A 26,737-nucleotide genomic window follows, 5' to 3' on the forward strand; every position below is an offset into this window, starting at 1 on the left:
TGAGCAGGTAGGGACACTGACCCACATTTTGTGGGACTGCCCGCGACTGGGGGATTACTGGAAGGAGGTGTTGGACACGGTGGATGCCCAGTTTAACACTGAGTTACCATGTCTACCGGCCTACATCCTGTTAGGCCTCCCTAACGCATTGATGTATCCACTCCGATCTCGCAGAGGGAGGCAGATAGCGATAGCGCTAGGAACTGCCATTCAACACATACTCACACACTGGCGAACACCCACGCCCCCCACAGTAACTGGGTGGCTGCACAGACTTTGGTATGTGCTAGGAATGGAGAAAATGTCCTTGACAGCAAGGGGGGAGGCCGAGCTGTATAGAGAGATCTGGCGGCCGTTTATTTCATTGCTTGCCACCGAATTTAGAGAACCAACATGTCCCAGATACCTCAGACTCTTGCGGCTTGCGGAACCGGAAGGACAAGGAGGAGGTCACTTGAGTGGAGAGGCTCGGCGGAATGACGTAGCAGGGAGCGAGGTCCTTGGACATTAGCAAAGGACGGAGGGGGGGAGGAGGTATGGGGAGTGGTGCAGGGGGAGGGGGGGAAGGGAGGGAAGGTTAAAAGTTTACCGGCTTATGGACCTGAGGAAGTTGGTGGGCTCAGAGGAGGCTAGGAGAGAAGGAGGGAGACACGGGGCACCATCTGGACAGTGCGACAGGGCCTACGAGAGAACCAAGGGAAGAGGATGCGCCATGTGAATCTTGCCGGCCCCTGAGGTTGTAGGCGTATGCATGGCTCGTTATGGATGCTGCTGGTTCGTTGTTGGTATTTAATAAAGAGATTTAAACATAAAAATTAGAGAAACAAACAGTCACGGGATGATGTCATCAGTGATGTCACTGACCATGTCATGAATGATGTAATATGTGACGTCATGAGCAGTGCATTGCGGGTGCGCGAGTTATAGTTAGCTGAACTAACTAGAACGGTGGAATTTCTCTCGTTTTATTTGAGTGAAATGTCCAACTATAACGTCCCTAAAACCTATATTTTTTAAGTGAATTTCAAAGGTTTTTTAAAAGCAAATTTTTAACTAGAACGTCTGTAAAACCTATGGTTTTTTCAGTGAATTTCAAAGGTTTTATAAATGCTAATTTCTAACTACAATGTCCCTGAAATCTATATTGTTTTTAAATAAATTTTAAAAAGACGTGCAGACTTTTTGTAGTGAAGAACTAACTGTAACAGTAGTCTGTTATAAGTTATAATTTAACAAGGTTTTAAACTTAATTAGCACTAATTAACATTTAAGCAGCAGCTATGATACCCGAACTTGGAACAACAGCGTTCACAGTTCGATTCCCGGCTCCAGCGGCACGTTAGCCCACCACTATGTTACTGTGGGCAACACCTTGCTTAATCTTCCCGACGCCCCCGAGTGCCAGCACACCTTTCCGGGGGTAGCTGTACGCTTTACAAATGCTAGCATTTTTTTTTTTTTTATTTAAAACCATAGTGATGAGAAATATTAGCACATATTTTTTTTCTTCTATTCTTAACAATGTTTTTTTTTATGTCTTCTATTTAGAATTACGAACATTAATAGATGTTTTTAATCATGACAATGGAAATGACACGCTTTGCCGGGTAACAGTTTTTAAGCTCTCCAACATATGTACATATTAAGGAGCTTATACGTGTTAGGATCGAAATCGAAACCTTTACCCCTTCACATTTTGTAACTTTTCCCAACACATGCACAAATTAAACAGTTAAAACATGAGCACGTGTCAACTGTAAAACGTGACATCTAAATGGGTGGAGCCGCATCTCCTTTCATAGACTACTCAATAACCAAAATGTATATAAACCACATCCGTTGTTCGATTAGTTTCATTTTTGCGAGTTATTTACGCGTGTCCATTCTGTAATCCAGGTTCCCTTTTCTAGCGTCCGATTCTTCTTTTGTGGCAACAAAACATATTCCAGAGTTGTAAGTTGTTTGATTATGGCATAGTAGATATTTAGAATACGTAGCTATTAGTCAAGATTTAGACATTTGTATTTAGAAAAAAATGTTATTGGTTGTTTTTGCCATTTATATGTAACGTCAGCAGCTTGTTTTCAGAAACAGATAGAATACAGCACACATTGTTCCTTTAAAGGCTCCTCTGAGCTCATATAGTGTGACTTTGTATATTATAATATTGACACTGTACTTGACCTCAGAGGTGTTGGTGACCCGTCGGCGCGAAGACTAAAGATTTATATGTAACGTCAGCAGCTTCTGGTTCGTACTCTGTTTCCCCATCAAGATCATATACTGTGAATATGTATATTAGAATATTAACAGTCAATGTGATCTCAGAGGAGATTATGATCTGTCGGCGCGAACAGGAAAGATTTCGAAGTCCCGGAGAAAAGAAGCTTTGAACATGTTCACCGCTGGAAAATATTTTGTTATTGATTTTCTTTTTTTTGTTCAAGACTTTTTCGTTTTCCTTTTGTCTAGCATATGTAACACTGTGTATATTCTAGTACAGTGTCCTATTTTCAGACAACAGGACTTGGAGATTATAAGCGTACTTTTCTATATAATATAAAGTAATTTGTCTTTAACTGTTTTTAACTTGATATTGTCCTTGTGACCTGAGATGATGTAGTGCGGTAGTGTTTCTTGTAGCCCTTCTTTTCTACTTTATCTAAGGCAACACTTTTACAAACCATAGCGGAGAGAAAAAGGGGTGGGGGGGTGGTTGGCCACGCTTAAGGGTTATTTTATGAATATTGTTTTTGTCACCCCTTTGATGTATACAGCTTCAGTTTCCGAAGAAAGTTTATTTGTAATTGCTTAATAAAAACGGTTTCAAACCTAGACTGAAATTTTTGCTGCGCAACCACACCTCCCCGTCAGAAAAGTAAACACCACATTATAAGTAAATAGTGCTCCTAGTAAGTATCCCACCCGCCAACTTAATAAAAAGACGACCGCAACACACTGTTATTTTCCCGCCGTGATTTGTACACCCCACGCCAATTATATAAATGGCCCTTAACATATAAAAAAACAATTACCTTCACAATCCCTGTCCACCACCTTGTGACCACTGTACAGAGTTAATAGTTTTCCAACCCTCCCCGCTACTACTTTTTTTACCGTACTCCATTGAAGTGTGTCACAAATTGGTTCGCAACAGTGAACCGTTCCTAGCCAATAATGAGCAAACTTGTACTTGGAACACTTTAGCCAATAAAATGACAATGGTGTTCCGCAGAGGGGGAAGAAATCGCTGCCAACACTTCTACTTTTAATGCTCACAGCCAATCAACATTAAGCTTGGGAAGGTCCTGCTTGGAACACGTTACCCAATCAGATGTCCCTGATACTCCGCGGAGGGGGAGGGAATGGCTAGCAACACTTCTACTTTTAATGGTTCGCAGCCAATTAACATTGAGCTCGTTGTTGTCTCAGCCAATTAAACGTTAATTTTGTTCCGCGCACAGGAACAGAACATACCCTCCCACAGAATATAAAATTTCGTCTAACAAAGTGACAGTCATTGATAAAAGAACACCGCATTATAAGTAAACATTACTGCGCATTATATTAAAGGAAGGCTGCAATACGGCGCATTGTTATTTTCCCCGATACGATTTCCACAGCCTACTGAACATTGCCGCAATACCGTGCATCGTTGTTTTGCGGACGTGATTTCCACGGCCTACGCAACATTCGCACTACCTGTGTGTGCACCCTACACACTGCTTGCCACAATACGGCGCATTATTTTCCCGATGGGATTTCCAGAGCCTTCGCAACATTCAAACTCCCTGCCTCTGCACCATGCAGACTGCTTAAACTAAGACCATAGTGTTCCTACTATACCCTCTTATACAATTATTCTCTTCCCCCCCTACGCCTTTCAACTCAGTCACAAAATGGCTGCCATCACTTCCTAGTTTCAACAGTTCGCAGCAAATGAGCCGCACGCTCATAACGCCTCAGCCAATCAGATGTCAGAATTCTCAAATATCTATAAATTTTGATATTTCTCTAAAACTACTGAACAAACTTACCCCATTTAAACAAAAGCGTGCTTTCTGGACCAATACCTTTCTCCCTACCAAATTTGGCGTAATTCTGATCAGCAGTTTGAACTGTAGCCTTGTCTAAAGAAAACATGTTTTGGGACCCCCCTTTTTTCTCAGCCCCCCCCCCCTTGACGAATCACCCCCAAACTTTCAACATAGGAGCTGATCTGAAAAGAGAAACGTTTGGAAAATTTCTTAAACATTCCTCCAACGACGCCAAAGTTATAAGCAAATCAATAAACGCTTTTCCTATGGAAACGTGGTTCTAACTAGAACTATCTACTGGTGACCGCCAGTAGATCATATATATATATATATATATATATAGATATATATATATATAGATCTCTTAATTGCTCTTACCATTGCTTGGCTTCCATGCCACTTTACATACCACTGGCTGGCTCCCACATCACTAGTTTCCTTAATTCCGATTTGTCAGCGTCTCCTTTTTGAATCAGTCTTTCTCCTGGGATTGAATCGTTGTCCTGCCGTGGAGCCTGGACAATATACTGCTTCCGGTGGCTAGTGTCATTCCACTGTAGATACTCATTAACCACCAACACGTGCTTGCTCAGAACGCGTATGAGCCCCGAGTGGAATTGCAAGCCCTCCCAAATGGGGCTGAAAACGTGGCACTGATTCGGAGACCTGTTGTAATCTGCCACCCAAGAAACAAACGGCCTTTTTATTGCAGCGACTCCAATGCTTTTAGCCACCTGTCCCCTCCCGCTTGTTTTTGTTTTCAAATGCCTCCCTCTCAAAATTGCCTTACCTTCCCACCTATGCCTTACCTTCCCACCTAAACTTTTTTCTTTTTACTTATTGCACAGCAGTGTGCACTTTTGTGCAACATGGCATGCCACGGTGCTTTAATTCTTTTTTACTTTAAGCCATACTGCAGAACAGCTCACGCTGCTGTACAGCTTGCAAAAAACACATTGACAAGGTCAGTGGAGATCGCCAAGGTGAAACATATTGGCTTTGCCAATTTTTTTTCTGTAGTGCCATATTCCAAGGCTTGACAAAGCCAATGGGTCTGGCTTTAACGTGCAATTGCATGCAAACCTAATTTGTGCAGGCTTGGGATTGCACGTGCTTCCATATTATTGCCCGACCTGTTCGCTTTGGCAAGTCTTGGTATTTACCAAGCCAAAATGGTATTATGGGTAAGGTAAGCTGTTAGAAGGGAGTAGTCCACCTCCCACTCGATCCAGGGAGAAAAGACATGGGACACGAAGTTGTAGATGCATTGTCCAACTACCAAGGAGAACAGCACAAATCGACATTTATAGTGAGCACTAGATTACTCCGTGAACTACAGCTAAGCACCCACTGCGGGCACCTCTATCACCTACAGATCACACATTTGAATCCAGACAGGGGCAAGTCACCTTTTTATCGGTTATTTACAGGCATCAGAAAGGGCACAAGGTAACTTTTTCGTTACCTTACATGGCCCGTCTGTGGAAATAACATGGGAAACGATAAGAGGCAAAATCCAGTTATACGCAGCTGAAACTTCATAAAGACAAATCAATCCCCTTTCATACAACAAGGCGATCTCTATGAAGGTTAAGACAGACAAGACAGAGCACAATAAAGTAAATCAGAGGCAAAGTAAGAATAAAGACCAAACTCTCTATGTTTTACTGTTGTATGAATCTCACTTTTCGCAAAGAGAAGTAGTTTACCACAAAACTACACATTATCAAATTAAAAAGCAGCAGCACCTTTCTAATTAACAGAAAGAATAATAATTTTGTAGATACACGTACAGTACAAGGTGCTTAAAAATGCATATAAAACATAGTTTAAAAATCAGACCTTACATCACTAAAGGAGTGCATTCGACTCAGATTATAAAAAATAAAAACATTTCCAAGCACACTGTACTCCTCCGATAGTTAGTAGTCCTCTTCTTCATCCTTAGAAGCATATATCGACTGATTCCGTCTCTTAATTTTTTTGATGCCACTATTTCCATTTTCATTCTCGCCACTTAGCCGTTTCAGAACGCGCTCTTCTGGAACCTTCCCCTCCCCTTCAGGCTGGCTGCTCTCAGAGTGCTCCAAATCATCATTGGTGGAGTCCATAGCCTCATCAGAAGACACTATCATAGAGTCCGGGAGGAGACGTATATCCGAAAAGTTGGTTGAGAAATCAGGAATGTCTTCTGGCGAAGGCTCCACAGACTGAAAGCTGACATCACAGGCGTCCTGCTCAGCCTCATCCTCATCGTCGTCCAATGTGATTTCGTCAGGGTTAATGGAGGTGGAGAGGCCTGATGTGTCGGTGCTGTATTCACTGGGATCGTCAGCTGACCCAGTGCTTTCTATGTCCTCCTCACTGTCTCCTTCAACCTCTACCTGCCCAACCCTGGCATTAAGGTCAGTTAGGCCAAATTGGGCACAAAACTCAGTTGTCTGTGGGTTGATTATGTGAGCAGCTTCCCGCTGGTTTTGAGGCTTGTTTGGGTCATAGCAGGGAACAGTGAGGCTGAAGTTAGTTGGGATGTTCAAGTCCTGGCCCAGATCAGCCAGCACTTCCTTTTTTGCTTCTTCTGTGGCGCTATAATCCCACCTAAGGGGGTAATGAACAAAGTAAGTTACTGTTGCATCTGTAATTGTTTTAGTTTTCACTTGCCAATACTACAGAATACCAACCATGAAAGCGTGGTTCCTAGAAATAGCATTTGATAAAAGAAAAATATTTAGCAGTACAGAAAGCTCTTACATGCAAGCTGCTCCTGCTATCAAAGATTGACACCCCTGGAAGACCCAAAAAGGGCCCCCTCCTCCCCAACATTGGTCAGAAAGGAAACCAAGCACATAATTTACCTATCTACTAACTACTATGAAAACGTTGTTGTAAATTGGATTATTAGGAAGGTATGGAGGCAATTTAAGTTCTAGCAAAATTATCTAAATACACTTTCATGATTGTCAGAATACAGCATACAGAAATATTGTGCAATAAAAATTCCTTTCCATGGTGGGAATAATCATCTGAAGTTCAAAATTGTTGCTTGGGAAGGGGTTCCCCGATGGCAAAAATATTGTGTGTATACACACATACATCCGAAAGATAGATATTACCTACTGGCGGTCGCCAGTAGGTAGTTATAGTTAGGACCCTGTTTCCATAGGAAAACCGCAACATTCTATTTGGAATAACTTTGGCGTCAGTCTACGAATCCTCGCGAAATTTTCAAAATAGGTGGGGCGCTACACTCCGCTCCTACCCTGAAAGTCTCGGGGGGATTCGTCAAGCGGGGGCTGAGAAAAAAGTGGGGTCCCAAAACGCGTTTTTCCCATGCATTTTTCCATAGGACCTTTAGACACAGCTACAGCCCGAACGGCTGAACAGAGTTACTTGAAATTTGGCAGAGAGGTAGTCCTCAGGTCAAGGAAGTGCCTTTTGTAGGTCTGGTGTAAATCTGTTCAGTAGTTCCTGAGAAAATAGCATTTAAATCCATATATATATCTGTGGCAGCTTACGGTGCGCTTACGGTAAGCTTACCGTACGCGTACGGTGCCGTGCGCGAGCGCGAATCTGATTGGCTGTTAGATCTTAGTAAACATTCGAATCGGTCGAAACCAGGAAGTTGCGGCCGCCATTTTCTCTCTCGCACTCTGAGAGGGGCTTGAAAAACAAAGGCCAAAAACATGTAAAGGGGCTGTTTAGACAGCTCCTAAGCACCTAGCCATGTTGAGGGAGTCCCCAAAGATCCCCCAAGGCCAAAAAGGGAATTTTAATTTTTTCGAAAATTTCGCCGATTACGCTTACCGTACGCGTACGGTAAAAATTCCTAAAAAAAAAAAAAAATTATCCATACTCTCCCCACCCCGTGTGCAAACACTGCCTGAAGGGCACCATTTGTGCATGGCATAAATATTTCCATAAAAATGAAAATATTACCTTTCACAACGAAGCGCATCATATGTCCTCCATGTGCGCACGGTGCGCGAAGCGCACCGCGTGCCCACCGTGCGTGCACGGCACTAACTGCGTAAAGTGGGCGCGCGGTGCGCGAAGCGCACCGTGCGCGCACGGAACGAACTGCGTTAAGTGGGCGCGCACGCCACGAATGGCGTAAAGTAACTTAGCATTTAAAAAAACGTACAAATTCACTGAAAAAACCATAGGTTTCACACACGTTATAGTTAGGAATTAGCATTTAAAAAACCTTGCAAATTCACTGAAAAAACCATAGGTTTCACACATGTTATAGTTCGGAATTAGCATTTAAAAAACCTTGCAAATTCACTGAAAAAACCATAGGTTTCACACATGTTATAGTTAGCGGAAATTTTAATCATAAAAAACCATTGAAATTCCCCCGTTGTAGTTAGTGCAGGCAACTATAACTCACGCAACCGCAATCCTCTGCTGATGCTAATACTGTATTTAGACACTTATTTGCCCATGTCTTCTTCCATTAAATTTTAGCTATACATATATTACAAATATTTTTTTTTCATAAAGACACATATGTCATCAGCAGAGGATTGCGGTTGCGTGAGTTATAGTTGCCTGCACTAACTATAACGGGGGAATTTCAATGGTTTTTTATGATTAAAATTTCCGCGAACTATAACATGTGTGAAACCTATGGTTTTTTCAGTGAATATATATATATATATATACATATATATATATATATATATATATATATATATATATATATATATGCATGCATACACACCTAAATTTACATACACAGATATGGAGTGGTTGTGTTCTGCTGGCCACTTCCGCCGATTCTCGGCCCCACCCACGCTACAGTGGTGACCACCTTGCTCTTGTCCATTTGCCATCCATCTCCAGCCCTGGCTCCGAACCACGGTCCAAATTGCTTAATCTCAGAGGTCGAAGGCTTAGAAGCTAAAAAGGCAAAGCCTGGAGGAGCTTAGCGGCACAGTGCTGAAGGATCTGAACCTCCGGACAACGGGATTGGTGGATGCAGGCTTACAGGCACCAAAGTCCTAATGTGGGCATGCCATGGAAGTGGTTGGATGAGTTTGTGCTTGCGGGGGCTGAGTGATTCCCCCCCCACCTCTAACCACCCTCTCACCTTCCTGGAGACCATGACAGCCTTGTAGCAGGCTTATCGACCCCCGGGATTCTCTGCTTCTGTGGACTAGGGGCCTCCAGTGCGCCTTACAGCTTCTATAAAGCATCCAGCCCAATAAATGTGCCAAAGCAGTTTATTTGGGCAAAAGGCTGAAACATATAGTACTAAAAGGGACAAACAAAAAAGAAACTATAAAGGCACTCCAAGAAAGTTCATGACGAGGTAGTGCCGTTTTTACAACAAACAAAGGTGCTCAAGGAGTTCCTAAGGAGTGCTTAAATAGTGCTCTAAAATATATATGGGACCGCACCCATGCTGAAGTTGCCAGATTGAGAGCTGCTTTTTGCCAGCCTAACTTACACATCAAAAGGTTTAAAATCTCAAAGGAATTCCATCAGTGCAAAATCGGTTCCCCATTTTAGCTAATCATACTTTTTATGACCTAATCAGCTTTTGCAGAAAGAAACTGAAAAGGCGTTTAAGCAGTTTTAAGAACGGAGATTCCCCTGCTTCATTACTATAGGAGAAAGCAAAAGAAAAGAAACTAGAACGGGTCATTTACAGTCAAACAACCTTCTGGGGAACTAATTGCCAAACTAGAACTCAAAATTGACTTATTACAATTAACGGCCGTAGCAATTGACATAAAGGTGGAACTTCTCACCTTTGTCATAAAACAGTACACTTAACCACTCAAAGCTTGCCTTAAAAGTAAACCAATTTACAAAGGAAGACTAATGAGCATGCCAGTCTATAAATCAACTAACTATCAGACCATCCGGAAATTCTCAGGATACTAAGATACTAACTTTAAAGGTAAACATTAAATCCAAACATACCATCTGCATTAGGGTCAACTAAAGCTCCTATAGCCACCAATATAATCTTGTCTCAAGGTCAGTGGTGTTGAATCTAACAGAAAATCTACTTGCCTATGGGAAAAGTTGCTTCATAAATAAGGCTCCAATAAAGTTTTACAAAAGCCACGTCAACAAGACAAACTCACAAAACCAAAAGTATGACCACTAATGTCATACCCATTGGCTGTGCCAATGCATGTTTATTTTTCATGTTTCCTATATTTTGTCGAAACTGTTAACACTAATTTTCCATTATGAATATTTTTAGGAAATACTAGCATGAATCAACATATTTTACTAAATAATGCTTCAAAGAGAAATGCTAACTATATTTCACAGTAGTTTACCAAAACCTTTTTTCCGCAGTTGCTTTTTTTTTGTACATTTGATTTTGAAAGCAACAAATTATCAATCTTGCTTTCAAGCCTTTCCATATATTTGTATCTAATCAGAGCATCCTGGAAGCATTATACGTAGCCTCATACGGTTACATTTTGCAAACGTGTGTACACATTTTAGAACTGAAACCAGTGTCAGTAGGGCAGTCTGAACTTGAATCATTTCATTAGAGTGCTCACCCTAATAATAAAGGCTGTGTAATAATGAACCGCATTAACGTATGGACACAAATATTACCTAAACTGCAGACAATACCCTTCCCTGATCCATAATGTGGTACTGTAATCTGGCAGCCAAAGGCCTTCTGGTCTTAAGAGCAAAATAAACTTGAAACCTTGTAGTCCTTGACTCCAAACAAGATGTCCTGATCTTTAGGCTATAGGAATTTCACTCCTCTGCAAGGTACAAGTCTACCTAGAGCAGGATGATAATACAATCTCCTTCTTAGCCTTGCCTACTCAGGCACTTGCAATGTCTTCACTCCATAAATTGTGAGCAATTGCCCGCCCTGGTAAATTCAGGTTTAAATTTATTATAAAAACTACTCCTCTCTACCATTGCCTAAAAGGCAAAGAAAAAGAAAAGCCAACACAAAAGGAGGCAATAATTTTGAAGGTTCAGAGAATTACATTTCCCGTATAACTTTAAACCGTCCCGAAACTATTCCCGATCTTCTCAAGGCAACCAGCAAATCAAAATAAGACCAAGACAAACGCCCCCTGGTGATCACCTAACAGATGACAATGCAATACCTCCAGACCACCTACATCAGTGCTAGTGCTAGGTAATATTAAACAATCCTGTGTGCAGGTCTAATCAATGGTTGGATCGCCTACCTTGCTTACTTAACTAGGGTAATAAAATATATGGAAGTCCTCCAAAAGCCATAATTTTGTATAAAAAGACTAAACTATACAGCGGACAAAGCATTTTTTTAGAGGATAAAACGGCCTTCAGTTTCCACTCCCACATTTGGCATGTTATTAATCCATGGAACATTTTATGCCCCCGACAAATTCACCGACAACCATGCTCAATTTTAAAAGAGGCTTCTGCTACACAGGATTCAGTCTATCTTTCAAAGGACTTCCATGGAAGCTGACAACTTCAGCTCAAAACTGCACATACTGTTGATACCACTATGAGACAGTAGTGCATCTTTTGTGCACAAGCTCGTAGTTTAGAAGGGAGAGAATCTGCCTGTGAAAGCCAGAACTTGCCGACAGACCATGATCGTCAGCGTGGATGTTCAAACATCCAACTTAGCTGTTAATTCATTAAATTCTTCATGGATGTATATATGGGAAAAAGTTAGTAGACTTCTTTCCAAATCAAGCAAGCTGCCTATAACTAGGCCTGGGCGAAGCACTACGCTACGCTCGCGTAGTTTGCGAAGTTCGCGCTACTTCGCACTACGCGAACTGCACGTAGCACAGTGCGAACACGCGTAGCGTAGTGTTGCGTAGTGCTGCGGTCATTTTTTGCTTGCTCGCGGTCCTCAACGTCAAGTTGGCGACCGCGAGCAAGCAAAATGACATCCTGGCGAGACTTTCCTTGTTCGCGATCGCGAGCATGGAAAATAAACCTCCCGGCGAGATTCCCAACGCGAGAAGGTCAGGTTTCTCATTGCGAGGGGTCGCGTATGCTCGCGACCGCTCGCGATGAGAAACTACCAGTTCGCGTTGAGAAAGCTGCAGCTCGAGTAAAAATCTACTCGAGCAGCAGAAAACTACAGCTCGCACTGTGCAAGATGCCATTTTCAATGATTGCACAGTGCCGGTTGCTTGTCCGCACTGTGCAATCATTGAAAACAACATCTTGCACAGTGCGAACATGTTACTTCGCAGTTCGCGAAGTGCTACGCGTAGCTCGCGTAGTGCGAACTTCACTTTGCGTAGCTTCGCGAAGTGCTACTTCGCGAACTACGCCCACCCTTACCTATAACCACCCAGCATGTGAGGAGACCAACAAACAGGGCCACTGGAATTATGACATTGTGCTGCGCAGCGGTTTCCGCATAGTTCTAGATTTGGCACATTTGTCACATAACTCATCATCTGCCACATAATCTGCAGATTCAAAAAAATAATCTGTTTCTAACTCAAATGGTTCAAAAGTTACTAAAAATGCAGCGGAACTGGACTGGTAGATGCGTGGTGCACACACCACCCCTCCGACAAGCAACACACCTTCCTTTCAGGGGTACATGATAGTATGTCCCGCATAGACTATTTTTCTGCCAAGCCACCCAGATTTCTATGTTCAGTAACATCACCTTTTTGCCCAGGGCATCTCTGACAACTCTCCTACCCTAGCAGATTACGGTGGGGTGCCTTCTCGCTCTCGTCTTGAGATGGCCCTCACCCCAGCGTATCTGAGGGTGCCGGAGATATGGGACAAACCAATACTGGCCACAAGAGATTATTTTGCAGAAAAAGAGGGCTCAGTCGAATCGGATGTGATGCTCTGGGAGGCATATCGGATGGTGATTCGGGGATGTGGGATAGCGGCAGTGGCAGGTCACCAGAAGGAGAAACTTAAGCAATTGGAGGATATAGAATTGGAAGTGACCAATCTTGAACTAATTGCATCCGATTCCCCCGATACCTCCCATAAACTTGCAGTGAAACAAAAAGAATACAGCGATATAGCTAGAGATGCCGCCCAAGCACACTACCAGACCACTCAATATTGTGTATATGAGATTGGAGATAAGGCCAGCAAACTGTTGGCATGGCTAGATAAGCGAGAGTTGGCAAACAGATGGGTGGCTAAAATTGTGGATCCGGATGGTGTGAGGCGGTGGGATCGCTGATAGCTTTGCTAACCATTTTGAACGGCTCTATGTCCCCACGTCCACCTCCACCTCCACGCAGGAAGAGGCAGCCGAACTGCTTTTCACCCTCCCCCTACCTAGATTAGGCCTTCTGGATGTCACTGACCTAGACACCGCCCTGACCCCTGAGGAAGTTTCTAAAGCGATTGGTGTGTTGTAGTCCGGGAAGGCCATGGGTCCTAGCGGCCTTCCAATCGAGCTTTATTAAGCAGTCTCTTTGATGCTGGCGCCGTTTCTCGTACGGATGTATGATGTGTGGATCGTGGATCGTGGAACCCTGCCCGAAACAGAGTTTAGCTAATATTGCGGACATACATAAGAAAGGGAAACCCCCGGACCAATGTGGTTCATACCGACCAATTTCTCTCCTCGACCCAGAGGTCAAAAGCCTGGCCAAACTTCTGGCCCTCCGCCTTTCACCTCGCCTCTATAAATTAATATACCCGGACCAATCCGGCTTTATGCAGACTAAAAATACAGTGCTCAATCTCCATACTCATCGGAGTGCTGGGCAGGGCACCCACCATACAAGAAGATGCGGTAATTGTGTCCTCAGACACCAAAACGGCGTTCGACATGGAGTGGCCCTTCCTGTTTGCCTCTCTGGAAAGGTATGGCTTTGGTCCACATTTTTTGTCCTGGGTGCGTCTCCTATATGCTAAACCACTGGCTCGCATCTCAGTTAACAGTGGCAGATCAGCTATTTTTGAGTTGGGAAAGGGTACGAGGCAGGGTTGTTCCCTATCACCGTTGCTGTTCGCTCTGGCCTTAGAGCCCTTGGCGTTGTGGATTAGAGGTGACCCCTCTAACCGAATTGGTCCCCGGACAGGTCTGACAGGATCTCCCTCTACGCAGATGACATTCTTTTGTATTTGGCCAAACCCGAGCCTCACTCCACGTGGTACTGCATATTCTCACCCTATTGCGCAAATATTCGGGTTACACCATCAATTGGGACAAGTCGTTGGTTTATGTCCTCAGTGGGGAGCCCCCCCGGCTTCCCCCGGGCTGCAGCGCTGCCATAGTCTACGACGGGCTTCCGTTACCTGGGCATCTATGTCACGAGAGATATAGATGCCTTCCACCAGAATAATCTCCTCAGGGGAGGAGTCGCCTCCGGGCGGACGTGCAGCACTGGAAGACACTGCTCCTTACTCTATTGGGTAGAGCTGCCCTCTTTAAAATGATGGCACTTCCCAGTTTCCTCTATGCCCTACATAATACGCCCTATCCCGTCACGACTCAATATGTCCAAACAATTGATTCAAAGATCCACTCACTACTATGGAATGGCGGCACCCCCCGAATTGCCCTGACCAATCTCACACGCAGCTGGTATGACGGGGGTATTGCTCTCCCTGCAATTAAAATGTATTACTGGGCCTCACAATTAGCGGTCATCAATCACTGGGCCCACCGTGCGCTTACGGACCCAGCGTACAGGATGGACAGGCTCAATATGGCGGCGGGCAACTACTTGCGGGTGTTATATTGGGTGTGGGGCTAGGCATCTACCCACCTTTACTCCGACCTCCACCACAGTTTCGATCTGGCAAACGGCAACTGCCGCGCTGGGTTGGAAAGGTAGAATCACGCGGGTTACTCCGCTGCTGGAATCTCACCAACTAGGTATGCTTTCAGGTCAACCTGGGTTTGACAAATGGGCCCGATTGGTATTTCTGCAGTAGGGCACTTGTGGGCGAGAGGTGCGATAGTTCCGTTCGGTGAGTTGCAAGTAAAATACCAGCTGCATGAGAGGTAAACGCTCCGATATCTTCAGGCACGTAGTGCATAAGTAAGGCCATCCCCAAGGGTTTCGATTTACCAGTTTCTTCACCTTTAGAAGATAGGCTTCTTGACAACAACCTTCCGGATAAGGCCATCTCTTTGACCTACCGTAAAATACTCAATGACTTACCCGAGCCTCTCGATAAACTCCGTGCAAAATGGTCTGACGCCGTGGGGGATTTACTGGACGACGATTGGAGGGAGGCCCTGGCATCTCCCAGGGAGGTGGCGATGCGCTCTCGCTTTAGGCTTATACAGCTTAAAATACTCCACAGGGCCTATTACACCAGCACGGCACTCGTTAAAATGGGTTTAAAGGTCTCCCCACTCTGTCCCCGAGAATGTGGCTCCTTGGGTACTTTCTTGCACCAGTGGTGGGATTGTCCTGTTCTTCAGCTATATTGGAGTGAGATCTTGTCCACCATGTCCCGAATATCTCGCAAACCTATAGAAACAGCTCCTCGGCTCTGTATATTAAATATCTGGGATGCCACGCACCGAACAAATATGGGTTTCAATGGGTTGCATCATAGCCAAACGCAATCTAGCCAGAACATGGAGGGGGGGAGTGGGGAAGAGTTGTGCCCTGGCATAAGGACTTAGCGGAGGACATGGACTGTTGCATACAGGCCAAAATGGTGGTATACAAGGGCAGAGGATGCCCAGGCAAATGGACTCCTGGAACGAAAGCAGAGGGTTTCTGTGCACCCCCTTAGACGATGATTCCCCATTCACCGTTCATAAAGAGACACCAACGATTTAACGTCAATGTGTGACCGAACTATTATCCGTGACGTTTTCTTTTATTTTATTGACTACATGTACAAGATGTTTAGTTTACGTACTTTGCTCATTTTGACAACTGCTCTTTTTTGTGCATTGGAGTTTTCTTATTGCATTATTGTTTCTCTCAACAAAAAGATTTATTAACAAAAAAATGCACCGGCACATGTTGCAGCGCAGTGAAAGGCCCTTTGCAAAACTGGACTGGTCATCTTTGTTGCTTATTGCTATACTTGGGTGTTAAACTGGTACTATTGAAGTACAAACAATGCTCGGACCATGTTACTACATTTAAAAATAATGAAATAAGATTACGAAATGTGCTGAATTATGCTGCATATTTTGCTTTTTCTTGCTGCTTAATTTGCTCAACCCTGCTGCATATTTTGGCATTCTTCTGCCACATCATTCCAGTGGCCCAGCCTACACACTGTGGACATCCTCTGAAATGGTCTTACATTTTCGGACTAACTAAATTTATTTTAAGAAACTCTGACTTATTGCACCAACACTTTATATTTTGTCCTTCCTATTTTTTCACAATATGGGGAGGTTTTAATAGGCAATTAACTCAGCAACGTTCTCTCTGTGTACCTTGGAGTTAAGCAAAGTTGCTCCAAGTTATTTGCACTGCACCCACTCTTATGCTTTTTGCACATCTTGGGAAGTTCACAAAAGAAAATAAACCATATATAATTAGCTACTTGATGCATCTTTTTCGAGTACGAAAAACTGCCCACCACCTAGAGTTTTTTTTTTTTAAGTCAATTGTTCTCAATACTACACTGACTCACGTTTAAACATGTTTTCAAAAGGTGTTATGCAAGTACACACAAACTTTATGCTTTTATCAATTGTAATGATAATAACTTAATGAAACTATAAGTTAGACCTTGCTTTTTCTGCAGGTTTATCCCCAAACTTTTTTTTTTCTTTTAGGCCTCCTGCTTCAGACCCTGTTTATGTTGGTTTTATGGCACTTAACCACTGCTGATCAGGGCAAAAATGCATATGCTCCCTGTGCAATTTGTAAATTGTTATGGATTTGTGTTACCACGATTGGCTTTTTTGATTTACTATTAAGTCCCTAGTCCAGTGCACTGTGTGTCCAGGGCCTGTAAATCAAATGCTGCTAGTGGGCCTGCAGCACTGATTGTGCCACCCACACAAGCAGCCTTGCAAAGGGTTCTCAGACCTGCCATTGCCGTGTCTGTGTGCAGTTTAGCACTGCCATGTCTATCTGGGAAGTGCACCCACTTGCCATGCCCTAACTTTCCCTTTTCTCACATGTGCGTCACACCTCAGCTAGGCGCAAGATACAACTGTGGTTAGGGTGCAGGGTATGTGAAAGGTAGGACAAGCCCTGATGTGTGGGGCTGGGGATGTGCATTCACTGTAGACAACCACGGGGCGGTTGAGGTGTGTCCTGCCTTTCCTAGGTGACTCTGGGCTGGGCTGAATAGACCTGGCCTGCATTTAGAGTAGGGGGAGATTTCCTTTCACCTGAATTGGCCTAGTCTACCTTATAGTATGATGTCTCCACCTCCTGCCAGGAAGCTTCACCAGAGAGGACAGAACTGGTTTTGACTGAGCAGAGAGCCTCTCTGACACCAAAGAACAAAGAAATGGACTATAAAAAGTGGGGCCCGGACTTTTAGATCATTTCGGGAATTCAAGAGGAACCTTTGCCGAGGAGAAGATCTGGAGAAACTAAAGGAGAAATACTGCCCCTTTGCTGTGTACTGTCTGGGGTTAGCCTGCAATGGCTGTTTCTGCCAAGGAAAGGACAAGGATTTTGCTGTGTGCCGTATACCCTGCTTGAGGAAGATCTCCAAGGGCTTGAAGTGAGCTTGCCTCCTGTTCTGAAGTCTCATGGCCACAAATACTTCACCAGCTCCCTTCAACTTCCTTTCTGGGAGTTCTGACCTGCCAAGATGTGCCTGCTGCTATTCTGGGCCTCTGGAGGTTGTTCCTGCTGTTGGGAGCTGGAAAAGCAACGCAACTAAGAGAAGCGAGATGCATCTGCATTTGTTTCTGACGCATCGCCACCGTGCGGGAAGAATTTCCATGCTTCGTCATTGTGCCGCTGACGAAACAGATGCATCGCCTGTCCGCGACTGGAGAAATCGCTGCATGCCGCATCGAGTGCACCGATCTATGGAGACCGAGATCACCGCACTGATTGAGACGCAAGCCCTGCTGTGCGGCTCCAAGAACCAATGCATCGCAGGACAGACACTGGAGAAACCAAAGCAGCGTCGTTTCTGCTGCATCGAGAACAGTCACATCCCCAATCCCCAGGCATCGCACCGGGGCGCCAAGTCTACAACGACACCGGGGCCACAGCAAGAAACCGACGCATCACCTCCCCTTCAGTAAGGAACCAACGCATCAACTCCTGTGTGTGGCAGTAAGGAACAGACGCATCACCTCCCCTGGAGTAAGGAACTGACGCATCATCTTCCGTGCATGTTAGGAACCGACGCATCACCTTCCCCGCGGCTGGTCTTGTTTAGGATACTGACGCATCCAAGGTACTTTGTGTTGAAAGTGATTAATCTATAGTTTGCTATGGACAGAACTGTTTTTACCTTCTATGAAGTTCATTTTGATTTCTGTATTGTAGATTCTTGTCGTTTTGGTCTGGTTTGGTTTAGGTAAAGACTACTTATTTTTATAAATAGGTGTGGTGTTCATTTGTGGTGTTTTCACCGTTTTATTGCATGTGTGCACAAATGCTTTACACACTGCCTTTGAGATAAGCCTGTCTGCTCGTGCCAAGCAACCAAGTAAGTGAGCAGGGGTTATTTTTTAAGTGTATTCCCCTGAACCTGACGAGGAAGCAGGGTCCCTACTTGGACAATGGTGCAAACCATTGCCCACTGGAGACCCCCATTTCTAACAGTATATATCGAAGTGGTTACTTGCCATTAGGAGTAGTTTTACAGCCTGAAGATTTTTCTGTATTCTCATGCTGTCATGTGAAGCAGGGTCTAGTTTTACCATATTGTGCTTTCAACAACATAGAAAAGAAAATTATTGCTGAAGGATGTGCCAAAGAAGACACAGCCACCGATTGGTTTAACTTTGACTGGATACCTTTGTGGCGGTATGCCATTCTAAAACGGTTATCGGTTTTCGGTGTGCTGTTGCTCCTCTGTTGTGCTGTGCTGGTGTTCGGTCATTGTGCTAAAAATACTGGTAGTAAATTAGTAGGTATGAACTAGAATGTTCAGAAAGTCTATACACAAGAAGGGTAGAACAGGGAATGGGGATAATTAAGCGCTCCTAGAAGTGCAGAGCTCACAATGCCAGGACCACACTAACTGCAGCCCAATACCACTACACAGTGCCAGGTTAACTGCCCACAGCTGACTACTAGTAAATGTCAACTAAAAGAATATTCATATTTAGATATGCCATCACCTATAGGATATACATCACTTGATTACATGATTAAGGAAGACGCAGGAGAGCCAATGTTCCTACGTGAATGACAACGCTTGGATACCTTAACTTGGAGAAGGGCCTGCAAAGTATGCCGTAAGAGTTTTGTTCTAGAATGAACAAGAGGAGGGAATGAAGCAGGGTCTAGTTTTACCATATAGTGCCCCAGGCCCTTTCTGTCCACATCGGAGCATGAGAGTCTCAAATATCCCTGCCAGCCCATAGACAGGTTTGTGCTAAATTGGCCATACTGCTTTGAGCGTCTACAGAGGCAGTATGCCTCATGCCCTCCTGTAACCTCAAATATATCTCTACTATGAAGACCAATAACCTCAGGTCAAGGTCTTTCTGATGAACAAGTCTCAGACGCGGTGCTCTGCGTGCACATCTTTCTGAACATCAAGAATATGAAGCAATAACTGGATGCATCTGTCATCAAGAAGAACAAGATGGGCTAAGAGCAGGAGTGGGGGGCCAACTGGGACTTTCCACAGCTTCTCACCTGATATTTTGCAAGCTTTGTTAACTAAGACAGTGACATGGCTTAAAATAAACTTTTGATGAACTACGTACCCGACAAGGAGCTTCTGCTTTAAAGTTTCCGAGAAGTGACACAAATGATTTTCGATAAAATGTTCAGCTTTTGTTATGATCTGGGGTCAAGCACCTGCTAATGTTTAGACTTTGCGGTCACCAGAACCTCATTTCAACTGTATAAAAGGACTGTCCACTGACCATCTCGTGGACCACCTTTCACAGTGTAAATTCACGACAAGGTGGTCCCAGCTGGGTGATTTATTTAACATTAGATAAGGCATCATTTTACTTTGATATTCAATTTCTCTCTCACTCTGTGTGAATTGCCGGATTCTAAACTTGCTAGACAGCATGTTATTGCTCTTAATTAGTGATCCGTCTTGACACTGGGTACCCGTTTGTTTTAAATAAATAGTGTCCCTCTAGACTCGATTCTGCTTCTCAGAAGTGTCTCTTGTTATTTCAGAGAGGTTTCTTTTGGTGAAAAACCCACCCTTTAACACATTGGGTCCGGAATCATGTTTTGACTTCCTTCTCCTTTAGCTATTAATGTTGAGTGTGGGCGTCGTCAACAATGATTTAGTGTGACGTCAGATGGCACCCCAGAGGTTCCTGTGCGTGGTTGCAAATTTCAGATTTTTTTTTCTTCATCAGGTCTGGAAGCACGACGAAGAACTCCAAAGAATTTCTGGAAAGACAGTGGTTTACCACAGAAAACACTGAAGAATACCAGAGGCCATGGGAAACCGCAAATAACAGAGCTGGGAAGCCTTCTCGACCCCAACAGGGAACGCCACTGGAGAGCTCTAAGCATTTTCTGTTTATTCCCTTTCTCTCAGGAAAAATACCTTCTCTTCATAAAAGCTCTGAAAACGTGGGTATTCTTTCAAGTATACATTTTCACTCTCATCTCTCTTCTTTGGGTTGGTCTTAGCGACAAGACACAAAACAATGGCCGGTATGCATTCGGATGGTCCTACATACACAGCTTTCTTTTAAGGTAGATTTTCTTCACATGCTTTGTTGACTCCTGCACTTATGATGTTATACAGATACTGAATGAAAGGCTCTGCATAACACTACATAAAACCACCACCACTCTGGATCACAGCATTGACTGGAAGGTTTGCAGGGAGAAGAATGTTGGCATCATCACATTCATAGGGTAGTGACTGTGTGATAATGACTGGGCAGGCAGGAAGAGCATTCCACCAAGAAGCTGGAAGCATGTGTCCACTACTGCACGACTGAAACCAAGGAAGGTCATACAGGATGAGCTTAGACTGGTTACCCAACAGCTGGTCCATATGTTCCTCTCCGTGGAGCTTCAATGACTGGGTAGTATTCCTCATTGACACCTGCCGTACAAGAAGCTTCTGAAATCATCAAGATAACACAGATCATTTGCCAAGAAGTCTGGTTGATAGCGGTCAGCTTCTGTGGGAAAGTGAATACAAATGCAAGGCTGGAGTTCGAAAAAGTATCTACGAACTCTATCTCTTTGAATGGCATCAAGTAGGATTTGTGGTAGTTGTATAGGGCAGTGGTCTTCAAGTTCTTTAATGCTGCCCTTGCGCCCAGTGTTTTCTTCTATTAAATTTGCAATCTTTAAACATGTTTTCACATCCCAATTAATTTCTGTTACCCCTTTTAAAAATGCGATCAAATATAATAGCCAAACTTACTATTTTGGCCAGCCAGGCCTTACTAAAGTGTGAAAGTATTCACTGAGATCGAGGGGGTGGGGGTAAAGAAGAATGAATAATATTTGGAATCCCTTCTCCTTTGACACCTACTCCCAAGCCAGGGTGTAAATGACAAAAGAGGTTAATGATAGCCCATTACAGAGTGGCTTACTGCCCCTCGTGCTTTTTTATTTAAAACAAAGCACTGTTATGAGCATGATGCTCATCATGACCAGCGCCTGGGATGCTTGCCACCCCCAATGTGGCCCCTTTGACAGGTTGAAGACCTCTGGCCGCCACCAACCGTATTGAACATTGGGTTTCAGTGATGGACACTAATTTGAAGGAAATTAAGCAGAAAGGCAGTCAAACGGAGAAATGGGTTCCGGGTCTCGACCCAAATTTGTCAGGAATAACAGTTGGAACAGGAATGGAAGGTAAGAAAGACTGTTTTAGGGACACCACCCCTTTCTGAGGCGATGACTTTTTGACCGTATGATCTCCTTTCTGAATACGATGGAGGTGCAGGGAGCTTCTAGGATCGAAGCAGTGGGGCAGCTAAAATCTCAGGTGCTGGATGGAGATTATTGACCTAAGAGATGCTTCACTAAGAGCTAGACATATCACCTGCTGCAACATGAGGGATCTGAAATTCAGGGGCTTCATGTACCTTTCCTAACTGGAGTTGACTTACCCAGAAAAGTGTGTTGATTGTTAAATGCTTACAAACATTTCAACGCCTCCATCCTTCTGTGCCCCTGATAATCTCCATGTGGTGAGGGTAAACGTAAATTTACGTACAGGTCAAGTCTCCTCAGGAGTTCCAGGACAGCTAGAGGACAGATCTGGCAAATTTTGTTTCTCTTTGACTGATTCAAGCTGTAATATGCCCATTTCCATCTTTAGCCAGTTCTTCAGTGGGATTAAATATGGGACTTAGATATTCTTTCTAGGCCATTGAATCACCCCTTTTTCCTGCTCCCCCTCACCCTTGTCGTACTTTAAAACTTGGGACCGCGTAGGAGGCAGGGCCCTACCCCCGTCTATCCCGGTATTAGTGAACCGCGAATGGTTAATGCGGTATGTACAAGTGCTTTGTGTAACGTTTTAGCTATGGATGCACTGTTTATACGCTATTATACATCACTACGTGGGTTCCATTTTAGAGCGGTGGCCATCTTATGGTTGCCCTCACATAGGCTACATAGCATGAAGCAAATACGGGCCTTTTAGAGCACATGTGCCTTTCTTTGACTTTTCTGTGACCTGGGCAGCTTGGCTCCGCTGCCCCAGGTCAGTCCGGTCTCACGAGTTCCCCGTCCTCTGGCCACCTGTGATTAGCATCAGGGCTTGACACACCATAAAGCCTTTACATTAAACACGAGCCTCCAGCTAATCTCTTTCACACCTGACTGTTCCTGCTTTATGGCTTGTTTTCCAAACAGGAGATGCTCATGTTTATTGGGGCCTATCGATATCTGATGTGGGATCTGAGCCTTGCTGGGTAAATAATTGCGGGCTGGCTTAACTGGAATGTGGGATGGTCATCATGACTCTGCCTTTTTCATTTGTAATGTATACATGTAATGGCCATATCGTAAACCAAGGAATGTGTGCCTGAAGCAGGATATTTTGTATTTAAGGAGAAGCCCGTTTCTGGGATTTTCGGCAGTCTCCTAAGAACATACACGCTGTTGTACTTCTTGGATACCTGTAATTGGTCTGCAGCCAATAAACTGATCTTTGACTTCACCCAGAAGACTCTGTGTTTCTGTAGGTCTGAAACAGGAAGAACCCGAAGTCATAGGGTGTGTTGCCCTGCACCGCTGGGCTTAAAATACCCAGTACTTCAGTTGGCGCCCAACTCGGCGCGATTTCAGCGGTACCGGTCCAAGCCAGAGGTTCGTGAGGAGCTTCGTGTGGAAATTCTGGAGGAAGGCCGCCACTTCATCGACCCCTGCATGTCGACGTGGTCCAAAAGTCTTTTCTTCGAGGTTCTCCGCGTCCCGACGGCTACGAAGGACTGCTGCCCCGATTAATCGCCCTGTTTTGGACCCTTGACGATTTTGGTAGAGCGAAACAATCGAGAGAGTCTTCTGGTGATGCCATTGATCATCGATATTCAGTTAAGTATAAGTGGAGCGTCTCCCAATTTGTTTGGTATCCTTCGGGATAATTTTGGTTTATTTGGAGTTTGCAAACCCCAAAGCCAGAGGACTCGTGTATTCACGAGACTATCGTAATCGATAATCCTTTGAAGTTGGGAACTAGACTAGTGAGCAAAGATGCCTGGTGCTAGTGTATTTGGAAGATTATTTTGTTTGGGTTGTGGAAGGGATTTCCAGTTAGAGGATTTATGTCCGGTTCCTCCAATTGGAACTCCAACTTATGAGCTTTATGTAAAACATGGCGTGGGCCCCATTGCATATATTGAAATATGGATCCGATACACCAGAAAGGACGGTGTTTTAAAATGGCCCCAAAATGGTAGTTTCGATACAGATATCTTAGATAATTTGGATAATTTGGAAGTAAAATTGTTTAAAAAGAAAGCCCGGCCGGCGATGTTTGATTCTTTCCGCCTATGGCGAAAGGATGCCAAACAGAAGGAAATTAAGCTAGCGAAAAGAAATAAGAGAGAAAGAGGTATGTCAGTGATGCAAGCAGCTGTGCAATTTAAAGATAATGAGGAGGAACAAATGAATCAGCAATTGCACAGACAGCGCAAACTAGGGATTGATAAATGTTACCCTGTTTTGTCACCCCTTGTGCAAGATGAGACAAAAGAGAATGAGAAAGATTCCCTAATGTCCCATTTGCTAAGTTCGCCACCCCCATATGCGCAAAATGCCACCGCACCTCCACAGCTTGTAAATGCGCAGCCTCCAGTAAATATGCCGCAAGCCTTCCCGCAGCAGCCAGCTCCTCTTCAGCCGGCTCCTATCCCTGCAGTGCAGCCCTCTCAAGGGCCGCCAGTTTTGCTACCTGTTGCCCCTGCGCTTCCTGCGACTTTGCCTAGCACGCCAGCGGCCTCCTCTGGCGCTCCTTTTTGCACTACCCCGGTACCTGTATCTGAATCAGTTTTTCTTCCCTCTGTCGATCCCCCTGTTTTCGCCTCAACTTCTCCTTCAGCACGACAACGACTAGCTAATGTAGTTACTAGTTTAATGTCGCCTCTCTTTGGGTCATCTAGTGCGACTCCTGATTTACAGCGTAAGCAATTGCGCAGTCAGCTGCCTGATCCTGAAGAGAAAAAGACATTAGATCATATGGCGCGTAGGTGGATTATTTTTTCATCACTCTATGATGTGGAATCAGTTGTTGACGTTTTTCATCAATGGGATGCCCCGAAACAGAGGTATGTGTTCGAGAAAATGTGTGAAATCCTCTGTGAGGAATTGGATGATCATGGTACAGATCCAAGCCCGCAGGAGTTGTGTCGAGTGCGATTCGATTTTGGAAAAGGTACGATTGTGGGCCCCGATGTCAATAGAGCAGTTGCGATCTTATTATCCTTGAGGAATGATGATTGTCACCAGTCGTTGTTTGCACAAGATTTCCCTGTGGGGAGAAAGGGAAAAGAGAGACAATACCCTATGAGAGAAGTCCCTCTGGTATGGAAGGAAGCTGTTGCGGCTGACGCCGCTCATGGTATTGCTGCTATGCCAGCACATTTTCAGCGTGTTTGGGTGCATGTCCCTTGGAAACGATCTGAAGTAATAGCGCTTAAACAGACATTGCCTGATCCCCGTAAAAACCCTGCAGGATATTATAAGGAGTTATCACAAACTGCAGGATCATGTATCATGAATTTAGCTGACACTGATATGTTGTTTGGAAATGTTGTTCCACAGCCTTTGTGGGGGTCAATTCGCAATGTAGATCACGATGCAGAACTAGGTGCTACATGGGCTAACATTATTGCCGCAGACACTAGACAAATTGGTGGTGCAAAACCTGAGCCTTTGGTAGCAGAGCTCCCTGGTCGAATTATTACCTACATGAAAACTATAATGCCCGCAATGCGCGTAAATTGGGATAAACTATCCGCATGTAAGCAGAAGAAAGAGGAGACAGTGTCTGATTTCTTTACCAGGTTTGAAGAAACGTTTATCGACCACAGTGGTCAAGACATGAGCACTGAAGGTGGCCAACGGTTATTTGTTGATAAATTTGTGCAGAATCTACTTCCCGAGTTGTGTACAAAATTAAAAGACTCAGAAAGTTCCTGGGCTGTTTCCTCTTCAGCACAAATACTGGCTACTGCACAGTATTATGAGAATAGAGACAAAGATGAGAAGGATAGAACAGATAAGAAAACGAAAGAACTAAAAACAAAGGTCCTCTTGCAGCAGGCTTATCCACCACGTGGAGGACAGAATAATTATAGGCAAACCCAAGGTATCTATCAGCAGCCCCAACAATTTCAGAATAATCAGCAAATGAATGGGTATTATCAACCACGAATCCCTGTAGGTCCCAACCAATGTTCATATTGCAAAGAGGAAGGTCATTTTAAATATAGTTGCCCTAAATTAATGCAGCGTAACAGTAATGCTTATGGCGCAAGAGGTAGAGGTGGTCAGCAAGCTCCTAGAGGCAGAGGGCGTGGAAATGCTCCCCAGAACGCGCGTCCTCTTCCGCCTCAAAATACCATAAATAGCTTTGATCAGCAAGCCAACGCGACTGGTAATACAGCTCAGTACTACAATAATGATTATTATGCAGAAGATGACAATGTAGAAGATGATGATTACTAGGACCGCCGTAGACAGAGAGAAGGAGTTGTTTCAGTGCCAGTGGATCAGAGCGGACCTTATGTTAAAGTAACTACAGCAAATGTAACGGAGCCCTTTCTGCTGGATACTGGTGCTGCAAAGAGTTCAATTATGCATTCAAAACTCCCTGGCGAGGGAGGAGCCTAGCGCTTGACCAAGATGGCCGCGTGAGCTTAGAGCTCCCGAGACCCTCGCGCCCTCCGTCGACTATCCTGGCTCTAATCCTGATGGTATGCATGGCACCGTGTAGCTGAGTTGTCAGGGAGGCGATTGATGCTACCCGCGGTCGGATCGCCCATCGGGAACCGGACTTACGACTGGCGAAAGATTGCGGCCTAACTCCCGGAGATGCCAGGGGCTAGAGTTGGCAGGATGCCCGACTCCTAGTTGATCAACAACGGCCTGGTGAGGTGTGAACTGTCGGATGGAGGCCCTCGCTCTTTCACTTTCGATTTCGTTCCCTTTGTCTGCCCGGACACTGTAGAGCTCTGGGTG

The 26,737-nt window shown here is 44.4% G+C and overlaps 1 protein-coding gene across 1 annotated transcript in view; it reads right to left on the reverse strand.

Moving 5' to 3' along the window:
• Nucleotides 1-5,673: 5,673 nt before the first annotated feature.
• DBR1 (debranching RNA lariats 1) overlaps nucleotides 5,674-26,737 on the reverse strand; it is a 77,814-nt gene continuing 56,750 nt past the window's right edge. The window contains exon 9 of the mRNA XM_085648671.1: nucleotides 5,674-6,635. Within this exon, the coding sequence (XP_085504797.1) occupies nucleotides 5,960-6,635 (676 nt within the window). The 3' untranslated portion in view covers nucleotides 5,674-5,959. The remainder of the gene's footprint in view (nucleotides 6,636-26,737) is intronic.

This window comes from Triturus cristatus, chromosome 3_2 (assembly GCF_964204655.1).
Source record: "Triturus cristatus chromosome 3_2, aTriCri1.1, whole genome shotgun sequence".
Lineage (NCBI taxonomy): Eukaryota > Metazoa > Chordata > Amphibia > Caudata > Salamandridae > Triturus > Triturus cristatus.